This window comes from Symphalangus syndactylus, chromosome 20 (assembly GCF_028878055.3).
Source record: "Symphalangus syndactylus isolate Jambi chromosome 20, NHGRI_mSymSyn1-v2.1_pri, whole genome shotgun sequence".
In the NCBI taxonomy this organism is placed as follows: Eukaryota; Metazoa; Chordata; class Mammalia; order Primates; family Hylobatidae; genus Symphalangus; species Symphalangus syndactylus.
In genome coordinates this window covers 15561444-15580000 of record NC_072442.2, presented here as the reverse complement: position 1 = coordinate 15580000, position 18557 = coordinate 15561444, and the positions used below count along the sequence as shown (strand labels likewise).

The following is an 18557-nucleotide window of genomic DNA, read 5'->3' as shown; positions in this document are numbered from 1 at the left end:
TTTTGTCAAGGGGTTAAAGGACTATTTTGGTGCATATTTCTTCTTTCTTTTTTTTTTTTTTTTTGAGACAGAGTCTTGCTCTGTCACCCAGGCTAGAGTGCAGTCGCGTGATCTTGGTTCACTGCAGCTGCCACCTCCTAGGCTCAAGCCATTCTCCTGCCTCAGCCTCCCAGGTGGCTGAGATTACCGGTGCACGTGACCACACTGGCTGATTTTTGTATTTATAGTAGAGATAGGGTTTGACCGTGTTGGCCAGGGTGGTCTCAAACTCCTAACTTCAGGTGATCCACCCACCTTGGCCTCCCAAAGTGCTGGGATTACAGGTGTGAGCCACCACGCCCGACCAGTGCGTATTTCAGTCAGATCTAAGTGACCTCTATGACTCCAGACAAAATCTCACTGAGCTCTTGCTTTTTCATACGTATAGTGAAAGCACAGGTTTTAAGGTCCCTTTCTTCTCTAAAGTGTTATGCATCTTTGTCAAGGGGGATGGGAAATGACTGTTGTCTCCATTCTCTTCACTTGTCCTTAAACAGAGCTCACTCTACTCTGGATGAGGACCTGAAAAGATGGCTGCAGCCACCTGAGGAGAGCATGGAGCTACAAGACCTTCCCAAGGGCTCTGAAAGGTTATTGTTCCCCAAGAGGGAATCCTTTTCTTCTTTTTCAGGAAGTGGGGCTAGGTTTTAGACTTCTTGGAGAATGAATGCCTGGTGATAGCATTACATTGATTTAGATAAGCCAGCCCTGACTCCACCTGTCTGCACTCATATTTGCCCCTCTTCTTCTGACCACCCACAGTACTCAAGATATTGATTAGCAGATTCATATCAGTATAGACAGAGGCTTCTAAGTTTGCTGTATCTTGGCCCTGCTACCTTTGACATTTTCATCAGTCATTTGAATTAAATCGGAAAAGGCATGCTTATCAAATTTTTAGATAACACAAATCTAGGAATGAATGCTGATGTGATGAGTGATAGACTGAGGATTCAAAATCATCTTGACAGGTGGAAATGTTAGATTCTGTAAAAGATAAAGATCAAAGATCCAAAATTACAGAATGTGTGAGACCTGGTCTAATTGGAGAAGTTTTCATGAGAAGCTTCTGCTCACTATAATTTTACTGAGGGCAAGAAGTATGTCTTATTTTTGTATGCCCAGTAATGAGCCATGCATCTTCAGACATGATGAGAAGTCAAGAAGTTCTTCCTGAGGAAGGCATGGGCAATGACTCTGTGAGGACTGTTTGATGAAGTGCTGAAAAGGTCAATGCAGCATTGATGCTGGATATATAGAAATGTACTGTCCAGATGACGGTAATGTGCTGTTTAGAGGAGTCCTAGGACACATGTGGGGCTCCATTCTGGGTATCAAATTTTAAAAGGCATATTAACAAACACAAGAGTGTGGCCACAGAACAGTCAGAGGTCTGGAAACCATGTCATATGAGAACAGCTGAAGGAGCTGAGAAGCTCAGCCTGAGAAGAGCAGATGGAATGGAGAATTCGATAGCTGCCCTCAAATACCTGAAATATTGCAAAGTGAAGAGAGTCAGCTTACTTCTCTGCCCTAGAAGACTGATTAGTGACTAGAAATTGCAGAGTAACAGATTTTTATTCAATAAAGCACAAACCTAATAGCCACAGCTATCTGATAAAGGGAAACAGCTGCCTGCCTTTACACTTACTTTAGTAGTGGTTACTGCTGCTCAGGCAGTGGCTGGATGATTCCCTGTCTTGGGTATTTGAATGGGGGCGGAAGATAACCCAAAGGCCTCCTCCAACTCTTGAGCCTATGATTCTATTAGTGGGAAAATATTAAGCAGGGAAAAAATCCCTTTTCACTCTAGCTGGCTTTATTTTCTGTCTCATTTTACATATTTTGTTTTGACTATCCACCAAATGAAAACAGAAGAATCCCTAAACAATGTTATTTTGGTTCAACCAGCATCCACCGAGCACCGACAATGTCCAAAGCAACGTGCTAGGGGCTAGAGGTACCACAAAGAGGGATAAGATGGCTTCGCTGCCTATAAGGAGTTTCCAGTTGGGTCGGGGGGATGGTTTCTGCTTAATAGATTGACAAACATGGTCTTAAATTTTGAGGTACTTAAATTATTTACATATTTCACTTAGGAGAGAGTTTCGGGAAATGAAGATAAGATGATAAAATAAATGATGGTTTTGAAAGGGACACCAATCAAAACTTAAGTAAAATGCCTTTTTTTTCCTTTGAAGCAATGTAGCATAGTGGTTGAAAGCAGAGTCTAAGGCAGACTGAGTCTGAAGTCAGATTCTAGTTCTAGGAATTATTAGGTGTGTAATTTAACTTCTCTGTGCCTCAGTTTCCTCATTGCTTAATGGGGATGGCAGTGGTAACTACCTTATATAGTTATGGGAGTTAAATGAGTTAAATTATAGCACTTAATCCAATGCCTGGCCCGTAGAGAACACTCTTGTTAGTGCTAGCTATTATATGTTTTTTTTTTGTTTTTTTGTTTTTTGTTTTGAGTACAGTCCTGTTTTCTTGGCTGTTGTGTATATGTTTTGATTCCCTAAATAATTGTTGTTACAGGGAGACAAATATCAAAGATCAAGAAGTTGGTGAAGAGAAAAGAAAAAGGGAAGATAGCATCACACCAGAGAGAAGGAAATCAGAGAGTGTTTTAGGGACTTCTGAAGAAGGTATGAATTAATGTGTATTTATAATGTAGTCTGTAGTCCTTGGGCTTTGACGTGCTTCAAAGTTATTTAGAAATGTTTCCCAGATGCTATATATAATCCTCCTACCTTTGATAATTTATTTTTCCCTGCAGTTCAGCCCAGGTTTTCTGTTAATTGCCAATCATAGCTTTATCACAAAAACAGTAATAACATCCAATTTTATTTCCAAAGCAAGCTTTTGCCCAGTCTCATCATCATTTTCTTGCACATTGTCTGGAGAGACGTTTTGCTGCTTCTTTTTTTTTTAGACAGTTTCGCTCTTGTTGCCCAGCCTGGAGTGCAATGGCACGATCTCGGCTCATCGCAGCCTCTGCCTCCTGGGTTCAAGTGATTCCCCTGCCTCAGCCTCCCAAGTAGCTGAGATTACAGGTGGATGCCACCACGCCCAGCTAATTTTTGTATTTTTAGTAGAGACAGGGTTTCATCAGGTTGGCCAGGATGGTCTTGATCTCTTGACCTCAGGTGATCTGCCTGCCTCAGCCTCCCAAAGTGCTGTGATTACAGGCGTGAGCCACCGCACCCGGCTGATGTTTTGCTTCTAATTGTCCAATGTCTTCAAAAGAGTTTTAAATTTAGCTCACATAGATGCTTCAAAATCCAGTAAGAAATCATATTTTATGGAATTTAAATGGAGTCTACAAGTAATGTGAAAATTATAAATTAACCTTAATTTTAAAACTATTTTGATAGATCTTGAAGGCTTCTGATATGCCCTTTACAATGATGCTGTCCCATATTTAAGTTCTTCCTACTCAGGAAAGTAAGAGACATTAACTCTTTCAGATCATCTGGTATTCCTTTTATCCCTTCCTGATTTCCTTCTCATTCTCCCCATGTCTGCCCTGCTTTGTGCCCCAGAATGCTGACCCTAGTGGACTGCATCTCCTGGGCCTCCTGTTTGCCAATGACAGGCCCCAGCAGAAGATTAGTGGGGCTAGAGAGAATTTGGTGTATTACTTTGCCTCCCTGCTTACTTCAGCACCTTGTACCTGGTAGAAGTGGTATCCCTCCACAAGTGCAGCTTCTGTAGGCAGCCCATTATTCCCAATTCCAGCTCTCATTAAGCTCTAGTAACTGACCTCTCATCTCCAACACTCAGTTCCTTCAGACTTAGGCTTCCCACTGCTGCTAATCACTGGATGCCTTGACATTCCTTGTTTGTTCCCTTAACTCTAAATAAACCTCTGTATGCAGTCACTTCATTAAGGATCTTCATTTGAGGCTGGGCGCAGTGGCTTACACCTGTAACCCCCGCACTTTGGGAGGCCGAGGCGGGCGGATCACGAGGTCAGGAGATCGAGACCATCCTGGCTAACACAGTGAAACCCCGTCTCTACTAAAAATACAAAAAATTAGCCGGGCGTGGTGGCGGGTGCCTGTAGTCCCAGCTACTCGGGAGGCTGAGGCAGGAGAATCGCTTGAACCCCGGGGGGCGGAGCCTGCAGTGAGCCGAGATCGCGCCACTGCACTCCAGCCTGGGCGACAGCGAGACTCTGTCTAAAAAAAAAAAAAAAAAAGGACCAGCCATGGGTACATTCTGTTTCCTCCAGAACCCTGACTGCACAGGGCCCAGAACATGTAGGCATTTAGCTATTAATAGGATTGATTTCACTGAGAAGATAATACAGGGACTTTGTGAATTAGTGTCATTAGTGCCCGTTGCTGTGGCAGAAAACTATAGAATGTTAGGAGGGGAAGCCCATTAACTGTGTTTTTAGAAAGAGTCTATCTGGCAGAATATAACAACCATTGTAGGTAAAACAGTCTACCCTAAATTAGAGGGAGCACTAATATGGATACTGGCACCCTTTGACCTAGAAATTAATCATGTTGTTTTTTCCTTCCTCTTATATTTCATCAAGATGAACAAAAACCCTGTTTTTGGAAGCGACTAGGTTGGTCCTCATCATGCAGGTAATGAGATATCAGATGTTTGTAGATCAAAAGTCATGTTTATAGACAACAGAAGCAGACTTAAAAACATTTACCAGTGTCTAAATACACATTAATGACAAAGACTTGAATTTAGACAAAGTTTAAATTTTTAAAATGTTAAATTTTAAATTTAAAAATGCTCAATTTTTAAAATGTTAGTGTTTATAGTTAATTAAAATATAAAGTGAAATTAATGCCAACTTTGATTCAATAAGTGATAGAGTCAGCATAAGAACAGTTTTAGGCCAGGCACGGTGGCTCATGCCTGTAATCCCAGCACTTTGGGAGGCTGAGGCGGGCAGATCACCTGAGGTCAGGAGTTCGAGACCAGCCTGGCCAACATGGTGAAACCCCGTCTCTACTAAAAATACAAATATTAGCTGGGCACGGTGGCAGACGCTTGTAATCCCAGCTACTCAGGAAGCTGAGGCAGGACAGTTGCTTAAACCCGGAAGGCAGAGGTTGCAGTGAGCCGAGATCACGCCATTGCACTCCACCTGGGGGACAAGAGCAAGACTCCGTCTCAAAAAAAAAAAAAAAAAAAAAGAACAGTTTTTAATATGGAGAGAATACAGAAGATGCTGCTGTCAATTGCTCCATAGTCATTTTGCATTTCCATGACACACTGTTGGCCATAATCACCCTTGATTATAAAGACCAAAATCCCTTTCCCTTGAATTTAATTGAGTAGAAAGAGGATGTGGTTTGTGTCTTTAAAAAACATACACGCCAACTCAAAACTTCCTTTTTTGTTCTTTAAAAAACATGTGCATAGGATAATCGTGCTGGATCAGAGTGACTTGGCAGACTGACTGGAATTGGATCATAGATGGACTCCTGGCCTGAGTTTGTGTGTCCTGGTTGTAAGCTCCTTTCTTCTCTTTCTGCTTCAGTTGCTATCAGGGCAGCAATTCCAGTTCTGTAAGTCCCACTTTGTTCAGCTGCCACAATAGACATCATCGTTTGGCCCTCTCTGTTAGCAGCACATTCAACCATTTGTTTTCAGTCAGATTTCTGAAAAGTGAGAGGTAGTTTTGATTGTAAAAATTTTTGGTTGTGCCTAGAATGGCTTTGGTTTTGTTGATGTTAATTTTCAAAAACTTTAACTCTTGTTATATAATAAAATGTTTAATTTTAATAATAGATTTCACTGTGTAAGATATATTTCTGAATTTGAGTTATTGGGAGTTGGGGGGAGAACTGCCACCCAAAGAGGCTTCAATTTCTGACAAATATGCAGCTACTGCTACCACCCATTATACATACTGGTACCAGTCATCTGTGTCTCATAACAGAACTACAGCCCATCCAGTTGGCTGAGAGTGCCATATTCCCATTCCAGCTAGAATTGGCTCACACAATCAAAGTACAGGTAGTGGCCAGATGTGGTGGCTGACGTCTACAATCTTAGCACTTTGGGAGGCCAAGGTGGGAGGATTGCTTGAGCCCAGGAATTCGAGACTGGCCTAGGTAACAGAGGGAGTTCCCTGTCACTATAAAAAATATAAAAATTAGCCAGACACGATGGTGCATGTCTATAGTCCTAGGTACTTGCAAGGCTGAGGTGGGATGATCACTCGAGCCCAAGAGGTTGAGGCTGCAGTGAGCCGTGATTACAACACTGCACTCCAGCTTGGGTGCAGAGTGAGACCCTGTCTCAAAAAAAAAAAGTAAGTACAGGTAGCAGTAAAGTCCTAAGATAGTTTGAACTCGTTAAGGTGAACAGATATTATCTCCATATATTTTGTATTGTACCACTAAGATCATAGCATTGTCTCTAATTTAGCCTGTTGTGACCACTGGCCAGATGCATATGTGCAGGTTTTTTTTTTTTTTTTTTTTGGAGACAGAGTCGCTCTGTCACCCAGGCTTGAGTACAGTGGCGTGATCTTGGCTCACTGCAACACCACCTCCCAGGTTCAAGCGATTCCCCTGCCTCAGCCTCCTGAGTAGCTGGGACTACAGGCGCATGCCACCACACCCGGCTAATTTTTTGTATCTTTAGTAGAGATGGGGTTTCACCATGTTAGCCAGGATGATCTCAATCTCCTGACCTCATGATCCACCTGCCTCGGCCTCCCAAAGTGCTGGGATTATAGGCCTGAGGCCTGGCCATGCAGATTTTTTATATACCTTCATCTACCTCCAGTTTGGAATCTTCGTAATGAATAAAAACATTTTACTTTCTTTTTTTTTTTTGAGACAGAGTCTCACTCTGTTGCCCAGACTGGAGTGCAGTGGCACCGTCTTAGCTCACTACAACCTCTGCCTCCTGGGTTCAAGTGATTCTTGTGCCTCAGGCTCCTGGGTAGCTGGGATTACAGGTGTGCACTACCACAGTGCACACTACCACACCCAGCTAATTTTTGTATTTTCAGTAGAGACGGGTTTCACCATGTTGGCCAGGCTGGTCTCAAACTCCTGACCTCAAATGATCTGCCTGCCTCGGCCTCCCAAAGTGCTGGGATTACAAGTGTGAGCCACTGTGCCTGGCCATGAATAAAAACATTTTCTTAGAAGCTATGTGCTGTTGTGCGGTACTAGCCAGCTAACATGTTACTATTCTGTCTTGGTGAGTAAATGGTAGGTCTTTTGTTTGTGAAAACTGAATAGTTCTTGTTGTAGATGGTTATATTCATACTTCTTTGCACTCAGAAATTTTAGCCTGCACAGATAAAATGAGAAGGTATAAATCTATTTGACCATCTTAAAGTAAGGAAACAGTTGCTTGCTATTGTAACCAGAGGAAAACCACTGGAAAACAAATTAGTTTATAAATAATACTAGGTGAAGAAAAGTTGGGTTTTCTTAGAGGCAGGATCTCGCTTTGTTGCCTAGGCTGGAGTGCAGTGGCACGATAATGGTTCACTGCAGCCTTGAACTCCTGGGCTCAAGCGATCCTTCCACCTCAGCCTCCCAAGTAGTTGGGACTACAGGCATGGGCCACCACACCTGGCTATTTTTTTTTTTTTTTTTGAGATAGAGTCTCGCTGTTGTCACCTGGACTGGAGTGCAATGGCATGATCTCGGCTCACTGCAACCTCTGCCTCCCGGGTTCCAGCAATTCTTCTGCCTCAGCCTCCCAAGTATCTGGGATTACAGGCACCTGCCACCACACCTGGTGAATTTTTGTATTTTTAGTAGAGATGGAGTTTCACCATGTTGCTCAGGCTGGTTTCGAACTCCTGACCTCAGGTGATCCACCCGCCTTGTCCTCCCAAAGTGCTGGGATTACAGGTGTGAACCACTGCGCCTGGACTTTTTTTTGAGTAGAGATAGTCTCCCTATGTTGCCAGGCTGGTCTCAAACTCCTGGGTCAAGTGATCCTCCTGCCTCGGCTTCCCAAAGTGCTGGGATTACAGGTGCAAGCCACTGCTCCTGGCCTAGGTGAAGACACTTTAAAGGATACAGGGATTTAAAATACACCATCTTCCTCTCAAAAAACATACTCTAATTGATGAGACAAAACCAACATATGTACAAATGTAAGGACCAATAGCAGACATATCATGATAAATGATGAGCTATATTATTACAGCATTAATTATTAGTATTCATAAAGGCTACAAGTCCTAGTGTACAAGTTCCTGCTGATACGGATTGTAATCTCCTTTATTCAGACTAGACTCTTCTGTCTGGCCATTGACTGTAATATTGGCCAATATTAACGATTATGTTGGCAGGTGTTATTTATTGGTTACAGAGCAACTATGATGTGCCAGTTACGTTATATACATTAATCCTTTTCTTGCACATAGCAGTCCCACTGTGTTTCTTTCTTTTTTTTTTTTCTTTTTTTGAGATGGAGTCTCGCTCTGTCACCCAGGCTGGAGTGTAATGACACAATCTCGGCTCACTGCAATCTCCACCTCCCGGTTCAAGCAGTTCTCTCACCTCAGCCTCTGGAGTAGTTGGGATTACAGGTGCGCGCCAGCAGGCCCAGCTAATTTTTGTATTTTTAGTAGAGATGGGGTTTCACCATGTTGGCCAGGCTGGTCTCGAACTCCTGACCTCAAGTGATCTGCCTGCCTGGGCCTCCCAAAGTGCCAGGATTACAGGCATGAGCCAACGCGCCCGGCTACTGTGTTTCTTTAGTATGCTTCTTCTCCCACTCTCATCATCTATTTCAGACTTCCATCCCTCACTTTGCATAAACTCAACAGATGACTTTACCTTCAACTTTACAGAAAAAATGGAAGCCATCGGGTGGGAATGAACTCGGCTGCCTGCCACCAAACCAAAACTACTAACACAGCCACATCTATCTGTGTAGAACAGAACAACAGTTGTCGGTGAAGCAGTCTGCCCTGCACTAGAGATGGACTTATTCTACACCTATTCTTTTCACTTTCCTTCCTGTTATACTGAGGGAGGTGTCCCTCTTCCTGTTCTACTGAAGGAGGTGTCCCTCTTCCTGTTTTGGCCAATACCATCTTTTATCCACTCAGGGTTATCCTTCCCAGCTTATAATTTCTCTTTTCAGTAGCTTCAACCCACCCCTCATTTTTTTTGAGACAGAGTTTCACCATGTTGCCCAAGCTGGACTCAAACTCCTGGGCTCGAGTAATCCTCCTACCTCAGTTTCCCAAGGTGCTGGGACTACAGGCTGTTGTCACTGAGCCTGGCTTCTTTTCTTTTCATCAGCATTAACACACTTGGATTTTCCTAACTTTAAAAAGTGTTTCCTGGATCTCACCTACTTTTCCAGCTACTGTCTCATCTCTCTCCTCACATTGCAACAGGAGTTCTTGAGAGAGTTGTCTACACCTGCTATCTTCAGTGCTTCACCTCCCAGTAGCTCCTCAGCCCATTAGAATCTGAATTCTACTCCTTCCATTCTCTAGCAGTCATTAAGATCACAGTGACTCGGCCGGGTGCTCATGCCTGTAATCCCAGCACTTTGGAAGACCAAGGTGGATGAATCACCTGAGGTCAGGAGTTTGAGATCAGTCTGGCCAACACGGCAAAATCCTGTTTCTACCAAAAATACAAAAAAATGAGCTGGGTGTGGTGGTGCATGCCTGTAATCCCAGCTACTCAGGAGGCTGAGGCAGGAGGATCGCTTTAACCCGGGAGATGGAGGTTGCAGTGAGCTGAGATCCTGCCACTGCACTCCAGCCTGAGCAACAGAGCTTGACAGTGTCTTTAAAAAAAAAAATCACAGCGACTCTTACTCCTAAATCTGATGGACACTTTGGCCTCCTTGTCATTTGCTCTTTGCCTATTCCCTTGGCTTTCCTGATGTCACACACTGGTTTTCCTTCTATCTCTCTTGATTACTCCACCTCAGCCTCCTTTGGAGGTTCCACCTCTATCTTTTGTCACTGCAAGTTCTTCTCCTAAGAGACCTTGTTGACTCCCATGGCTTCAGTTAGCATCTATATATACACTGACAGCTCCCAGATTTGTACTGTAGTCTAGGACTAGATTTCTCTTCCTAGCTCATATTACTACCCATATATTTGATGTCTCCACTTGGACTGAACTCATAGTCTTAACTTTCTCCACCTCCAGCATTCCCCTTCCAATCAGTGATATTGCTGTCCAGTCAGCCACTCAAACCAGAAAATTACAAATTTTACAGGAGTCCTCTTGACTCTCCTCCCATTCCTTTACTCCTTACATAAAATCAATCAGGCTGGGTGCTTTGGCTCATATCTGTAATCCTAGCACTTTGAGAGGCCTAGGTGGGGGGATTGCTTGAGGCCAGGAGTTTGAGACCAACCTGGTCAACATAGCAAGACCCTGTTTCTATAAAATATTTAAAAATTAGCCAGGTGTGGTGGCATGCACCTGTAGTCCTAGCTACTCGAGAGGCTGAGACAAGAGGATTGCCTGACCCTAAGAGTTCAATGCTGCAGTGACCCATGATTGTGCTACTGTACTCTAACCTGGGCAACAGAGCAAGACACTGTCTCAAAAAAAAAAAAAAAATCAATCATTGGCAAGGCACAGTGGTGCACACCTGTAGTTCCAGCTATTCAAGAGGCCTCTAAAATCTATGTCTTTTATGCCCATTTCTTTCCGTTTCTATTGCCACTACACTAATCCAGACTATAATTAATTCCTCCCTGGACCATTGCAACAGGCTCCTGAAGTGGCTGCTTCCATCCAGTCTCACGTTCAACAGATCTTTTTTGAATGACTCCTATGTTCCATGCACTACTTTAGGTGCTGGGGTGATCGCGAACAAAGCAGAGTCCCTGCCATCCTGGAGTTAAATGAACAAATGGTAAATGCTAGGAAGAAAATAAATAGGTTACAGTGATCATTGGGTCGGGGAGCAACTTAACATTAGCTAGGGCTCTTCAAGGGAAAGTTGCTCTGAAGAAGTGGCCCTTGATCTCTGATTGGAATGATGAGAAGGAGCCAGTCTTGTGACTCTGGGAGATGAACATGCAGCAAGGGAATGGCAAGTGCAAAGGCCCCACAGGAAACACCAAATTAGAGCAGCAGAAGGCCAGTGTGGTGGAGGAGAGTAATCTGGGGGGGAGGCTGGTAGAGTAGAATAACCTGTAGGGAGGCTGATAGGAGATGAAGTGAGGCTGGAGACTGAGCAGGGGAATTACAGACCATGGCAAAAAGTGGAAATCCAGTGGAAGGTTCTAAGTAAGGGGACAGAGTGGGGTAAAACAAACTGAGTTACATTTTTTTAAAGATTTCTTTAATTCTCTTCTCTAATTTTTTCTCTACAATGATCTTTTTAACATGAAAAAAATAATTGTTTTATTTTCTTGTTAAGATCTTTGCCCATAGCTCTTAGAGATAACTGGATTCCTCTCAGTTCTTCAAATACATCATGGCACATGCTGTTCTCCCTGCCCAGAATGTCCTTCCTCATAGGTACCTCATTGTTCGGTTCTTAATTTACTTACACTTCACTTCCTCAGGGAGTTTTCCTGAAGTCTATGAACCTTAGACTAGGTTAGGGCCCTCTGTAAGATACTCGCATTTTTCCTTGCCTGCCCTCTCCCTGCCAACACACATAACCACAATTTTTTTTTTTTTCTCTGAGATGAAATCTCGCTCTGCCACCTAGGGTTGAGTGCAGTGGCGCGATCTCGGCTCACTGCAACCTCCGCCTCCCAGGTTCAAGCGATTCTTCTGTCTCAGCCTCCCAAGTAGCTGGAACCACATGTGCATGCCACCACACCCAGCTAATTTTTCATACTTTTAGTAGAGATGGGGCTTCACTGTGTTAGCCAGGATAGTCTTGATCTCCTGACCTCATGATCTGCCAGCCTTGGCCTCCCAAAGTGCTGGGATTACAGGCGTGAGCCACCATGCCCAGCCCGTATCCACATTTTTATTTCATAGCATGTAGCACCCTTAAAAGCCAACAGAATGTTCTACCACCACCTGTGGTACATACAACTGTTAAGTTCCACAAGGCCAGGGATCATGTCTGGGTCGTTCATTGAGTTATCCCCAGCTCCTGGCACAGAACCTGCACATATCAGGTGCTCAACAAATATTTGGTAACTGAGTATTTTTAATCCTCACAATAACCCTAGAAGTTGGATATTATTATCACTAATTACAAAAGAAGAGACTACCCAAAGAGGGTTCCATGACCTTCCCAAGATCATACTAAACATTAATTTGCATACTTACAGTAAAACACAGTAGCTTATGTTGGGGTGTCAGACAAGCAAGCCCTGCCTCAGCCCTTCCACCAACAGCTTATCCTGAGATGATAGTTTAAGAGTGCCCTAAGCAAAGTTTCAGGATTGTGAATGAACCAAGGGCCAACTTCAAGTTAAAACTCATTGCTATGGTTTGAATGTTTATCCTCTCGAAACTCAGGTTGAAACTGAATCCCAGTGCAAGAGTATTAGGAAGTGGGCCTTCAAGAGGTTATTGGGTCATGAGCGCTCAATCCTCTTGAATGTATTAACCCATTAAAGGGTTATCATGGAAGTTGACTAGTTATAAAAGCCACTTTGGTTCTCTCTTGTGAGCCCCTTTTGCCCTGTGAAGGCTTCTACCATGTTATGATGCAATAAAAAGAGGCCATCACCAGATGTGGCCTCTCGACCTTGGACTTCCCAGCATCCAGAATTGTAAGAAATACAATGTTTTCTTTTTTTTTTTTTCCTTTCTTTTCTTTTCTTTTTTTTTTTTTTTAAGACAGAGTCTCACTCTGTCATCCAGGCTGGAGTGCAGTGGCACTATCTTGGCTCACTGCAACCTCCACCTCCCAGGTTCAAGTGATTCTACCTCAGCCTGCTAAGTAGCTGGGATTACAGATGTGTGCCACCATGCCTGGCCAGTTTTTGTATTTGTAGTAGAGACAGGGTTTCACTATACTGGCCAGGCTGGTCTCAAACTCCTGACCTCAAGTGATCCGCTTGCCTCGGCCTCCCAAAGTGCTGGGATTACAGGCATGAGCCACCGCACCTGGCCAAATGCATCCTTTTATTGCTCATACAGGGCAGATAGCTCTCCCTGCCATCCCCCAACTGGATGTGCTACTACCATAGTCCAAGTTGGTTAGGGGCAGGTCTCCTGACTCCTACATTTCTTCTTCTTCTTTTTTTTTTTTTAAGAAATGACCCAGTCTTAGGTTTCTATTATAACAACAGAAAGCAGACTGACACTGTGATGACACGTCCTTTATGAACCTCATCCCAATCTCCATTTCTATTCTATGGGTTTTGTGCCAGGTTTTTAGAATGTACTAAGTCCTACAAGATGAGAAAGCAGAGAGAATATGTAGCAAGTTCTAGACCCATAGATGATTTATAAACATTGGTTCACTGTTGAATGAAATTACTAGAGTACCCTTGGAAAGTTTGGATTATTAGAAGTTTTCAGAATAAAGCCAGGCACAGTGGCTCATGCCTGTAATCCCAGCACTCTGGGAGGCAAAGTCAGGTGGATCACCTGAGGTCAGCAGTTCGAAACCAGCCTGGTCAACATGGTGAAACCCCCCTCTCTACTAAAAATACAAAAATCAACTGGGCGTGGTGGTGCACATCTGTATCCTAGCTACTCAGAAGGCTGAGGCAGAAGAATTGCTTGAACCCGGGAGACAGAGGTTGGAGTGAGCCTAGATCGTGCCACTGCACTCCAGCCTGGGCAATAGAGTGAGATTCCATCTCAAAAAAAAAAAAGAAATTTTTGGAATAAATTTCAATTGCTCTTTTCCAAATACATTACTGTTGGCTCCTTTCTGAATGCTATTGGTAATGTTATGTACTCGTATATGTTGGTATTAGAAGTGGGTTATAGTGAGGTGCCCCTCAAGAGCTCAGAAATAAGTTGTTCCTGTGGGAGTTAAATAAATAAAATCCACTCTCCTACTGAATACTACTAATTGTATAGTAGAGTAAAATTAAAGGACTTTTAATAAATGCATGGTCGAAAACAATGCTGCAAAAGAAGAGTAAGGAGAAGGGAGTTGTCCTACCATATATTAAGGTGTAGTATAAAGCTGCAATAAACAGTATGGCATTGGCATAAAAATGGTAAGAATTATAGAACATAATAGAGAGTTTCTAGCCTGGGCAACATAGTGAGACCACATCTTTACAAAAAATTTAAAAATTAGCTGGGTGCGGTGGCACACACCTGTGGTCCCAGCTACTCAGGAGGCTGAGATGGGAGGATCACTTGAGCCCAGGAGGTTGAGGCCACAGTAAGCTGTGTTCACACCATCACACTCCAGCCTGGGTGACAGAGCAAGGTCCTGTCTCAACCCAAAAAACCCAAATAGTCCAAAAAACATACCAAAGTATAAAGTTTGGGAATTAAGAATGTAAAACTTCTTTACTGCAAATAATGTCTGGACAAGGATAAAGTCGACAAACTAGGTGGAAATAATTGCAATATATTGGATAAACAAAAAGTTTATATCCCTAATACACAAAGAGTTCTAATAACCTGTAAGAAAAAGACAAACACCTTAATAGAAAAATAGACAAAGAACAATTCGCAAAAGAAGCTGTACAGACAGCCAATTAGCATATTAAAAGATGTTCAGTTTAACTTGTAATCAAAGAAATGCAAATTAAAACACAGTTGTTTTTCACCTCACTGATTGTGGAGGACAAGTATTGATAATATCTAAGGTTGCTGAGAGTATGGGGAAACAGACATCTTCATTCACTGTGTTGGGGGTATAAATTGGTACTACCTCTCTGGAGGATATTTGTCAGTATGTATTTTAAATGTGACTACTTTTTGACCCAGAAACTCCATTTAGACCAGTATGACACAGATTCTATTGTACATATGAATCACCTGAGGGTCTTGTTAAGATACTGATTCTGACTAAGTAGGTCTGAGGTGGGGCCCAAGCTCCTGCATTTCTAACAAGCTCCCAGGTGGTGCTAATGACGCTGGTCCGTGGACTACACTTTGAATAGAGAGGATTTAGAGAACTTTATACCCTGGTTGCACATTAGAACCATCTGAGGCATTTAAAAAAATACTGGTGCTCAAGCCTTACCCCCAAATTATCTGATTCATTTTGTCTGAGGTGGAGCATGAGTTTTGAAAGATCTCCAGGTGATTCTAATGTGCAGCCACGATTTAGAACTATTGTCCTAAGGAGAAAATTGGACTATACACAAATATATATTTATAGAAATGTATGTTTATTGCAACATTGTTTATAATATTGAAAAATTAGAAACAACCCAAATGAGGTGGGCTACTCAGTAGGCTGAGGCAGGAGAATCACTTGAGTCCAGAAGCTTCAAGGCTTTAGTGTGCTGTGCTCAGGCCTATGAACAGACACTGCACTCCAGCCTGGGCACCATAGCAAGAAAAAAAAGAAACAACCTAACGTCCAGCAGTAAGGGACTCATTTGAAACATTCTGGAACAACCATAAGTGGATTAATTAGAAATTACATCATAGATATAGATTTATTGACAGAAAGGTATTCATAACATGTTATGGAATAATGCTAGTACTAGGATGCTGGGAAGTTTATAATAAGACTATGTAAATTTATAAATAAATGTCTACATATGGTAAATGCATAGAAAGAGATGTGGAAAGATGCTTATTAAAATAGTAAAGGGGTCCTCTTAGGTGATTTCAACTCTTTATGATTATTTGTAAAGCTGTTTTCTAATTTTTAAAAATATTCATTTATTTGTTTGCTAGAGATGGGGTCTCACCATGTTGCCCAGGCTGGTCTCGAACTTTTGAGCTAAAGTGATCCACCCACCTCAGCCTCCCAAAGCGTTGGGATTACAGGCTGGGCCACTGCACCTAGCCAAAGCTGCTTTCATTTTGGGGAATAGAAAGGGTTTAGAAATACTTAAAATTGGTTGGGCACGGTGGCTCATGCCTGTAATCCCAGCACTTTAGGAAGCTGAGGTGGGTGGATTATCTGAGGTCAGGAGTTTGACAGGAGCCTGACTAACATGGTGAAACCCCATCTCTACTAAAATACAAGAAAATCAGCTAGGCGTGGTGGTATGCACCTGTAATCCCAGCTACTCGGGAGGCTGAGGCAGGAGAATTGCTTGAACCTAGGAGGCAGAGGTTGCAGTGAGCTGAGATTGTGCCACTGCACTCCAGCCTGGGCAACAGAGTGAGACTCCATCTCAAAAACAAAAGAAAAAAGAAATACTTATAACTTAGGCCAAGTGCGGTGGTTTACACGTGTAATCCCAGCACTTTGGGAGGCCGAGGCGTGTGGATCACTTGAAGTCAGGAGTTTGAGACTAACTTGGCTAACATGGCGAAATCCCATCTCTACTAAAAATAACAAAAATTAGCCAGGCATGTTGGTGTGTGCCTGTAATCCCAGCTACCTGGGAGGCTAAGGCATGAAAATTGCTTGAACCCAGGAGGTGGAGGCTGCAGTGAGCCAAGATCATGTCAGGGCACTCCAGCCTGGGTTACAGAGCAAGATCCTGTCTAAACAAAAATAAAATATTTAAAACTTAAATCAATGGGAGGCAGGAGTAGAATGTCACAATTAATAGCTAAACCTAATCAATTTTATTATAGTTCATTTGAGGAAAAACTTAACAGAAGAGAATTGTCAGTGTAGAGCATAGAAAAATGAAGCTGGGGCTGGGCGCGGTGGCTCATCCCTGTAATCCCAACACTTTGGGAGGCTGAGGCGGGCGGATCACCTGAGGTCGGGAGTTTGAGACCAGCCTGACCAACATGGAGAAACCTCGTCTCTAGTAAAAATACAAAATTAACCCGGTGTGGTGGTGCATGCCTGTAATCCCAGCTACTTGGGAGGCTGAGGCAGGAGAATCGCTTGAACCCGGGAGGTTGCAGTGAGCCAAGATCGTGCCATTGCACTCCAGCCTGGGCAACAGCCTGGGCGGAGTTTATTTGAAACTCCACCTCAAATAAAAAAAAAAAGAAAAATGAAGCTGACCATCCTATAATCTCAATGACCCTTCAGAGTTCATAATAGAATATTGGATATGGTAGAGTCTATGTCTAAAAGAGAGAATGAGAGAAAGAGCATGTGAAAGGGAGAGAAAGGTGACAGAGTCTCCTCCAAAATGGTCATCCAAATTGGAAAGTCACTTTTTAAGAGAGAACCAGAGTCCAGCTGATTGGATAGCTGACAGGATCATGAGAAAGGACATTAACATTTGTTGTGTGACACCCATGTACCAGGCAGTGGTTTCCAGGTGAAGAAACCAAGTCCCAGGGAAGTCAGGTAATTTCTCCTAGATGCACCTCTAGTCATTTATGATGGAAACCAATGATTAACTCCAAATTCCTTCTTTCTTTTTTTTTTTTTTTTTTTTTTTTTTTTTTTTTTGAGATAGAGTCTTGCTCTGTCACCCAGGCTGGAGTGCAGTGGCACGATCTCAGCTCACTGCAGCCTCCGCCTCCCAGGTTCCAGCGATTCTCCTGCCTCAGCCTCATGGGTAGCTGGGATCACAGGCACGCACCACCACGCCTGGCTAATATTTGCATTTTTAGTAGAGATGGGGTTTCACCATGTTGGCCGGGCTGATCTCAAACTCCTGACCTCAGGTGATCCACCTGCCTCAGCCTCCCAAAGTGCTGGAATTACAGGTGTGAGCCACTGCACCAGCCCAAATCCCTTTTATTTTTTTATTTATATATATTTTTTGAGATGGAGTTTTGCTCTTGTCACCCAGGCTGGAATACAGTGGCTCAATCTCAGCTCACTGCAACCTACAACTCCCAGGTTCAAGCGATTCTCCTGTCTCAGCCTCCCGAGTAGCTGGGATTACAGGTGCCTGCCACCATGCCTGGCTAATTTTTTGTATTTTTAGTAAAGATGAGGTTTTATGCTGGCCATGCTGGCCTCAAACTCCTGACCTCAGGCAATCCACCCACCTCGGTCTCCCAAAGTGCTTGGATTACAGACATGAGCCACTGCACATGGCAAATCCCTTTTATTAATAAAACACTAAACTCTCCTGGACCAAGAATGTGAGAATTTTATTATTTGAGCAACCTGGATTTTTACCCCAGGAGCAATGAAACAATCCATGAGACCTGGAAAAAGCTGAAGCTCTCTCTCTCTCTCTTTTTTTTTTTTTTACTTGTATACAGTAGGGTTTCAAACAAAATTGGGGCAACTTTGTACTTTGTACCTTATTAAAATGGGCTAACACAGCGTGTTTGGTTTGACCTTGTCTTCATAGGATCTTCTGGCTGATTCCTTCTCTGGATGAGTCCTGAGAATTTCTAGAATCTTGGGAGAATAAAGGAGGGTCTGGAGCCTTCTCTATATACAAGGAAATCCTAGTTTTGTTAAAAACTTGCCAAAGGCTTGGTGATATAACTCCAAAGATAAATCCACAGATTCCTTTCAGGTACTTCTTTGGGATTCTGTGAAGAATTGTGACTGTACACTAGGATGTCTAATAGGAAGGAAGCTCCTTCCTTTATGACATCACCAGACAGAGAGGTAGCTAAGGGGACTAT

At 43.0% G+C, this 18557-nt stretch overlaps 1 protein-coding gene and 1 long non-coding RNA gene across 20 annotated transcripts in view; one reads left to right on the top strand and one right to left on the bottom strand.

Moving 5' to 3' along the window:
* Window positions 1–5806, top strand: part of TEX14 (testis expressed 14, intercellular bridge forming factor) — a 103354-nt gene extending 97548 nt beyond the window's left edge. For 18 of the 19 annotated variants that reach the window (XM_063628487.1, XM_063628484.1, XM_063628481.1 and 15 more), the window contains 4 exons: window positions 537–629; window positions 2578–2687; window positions 4589–4640; window positions 5437–5806. In XM_063628487.1, coding sequence (XP_063484557.1) covers window positions 537–629; window positions 2578–2687; window positions 4589–4640; window positions 5437–5473 — 292 coding nt within the window. In that variant the 3' untranslated portion in view covers window positions 5474–5806. The remainder of the gene's footprint in view (window positions 1–536; window positions 630–2577; window positions 2688–4588; window positions 4641–5436) is intronic. The other variant, XM_063628468.1, reaches the window with a different exon arrangement.
* Window positions 5403–18557, bottom strand: LOC129470614 (uncharacterized). Its single transcript, XR_008653265.2, has 2 exons — window positions 18224–18557; window positions 5403–5675 (listed from the first exon to the last, which is right to left on the bottom strand). It is a non-coding gene; the product is annotated as an uncharacterized lncRNA (long non-coding RNA).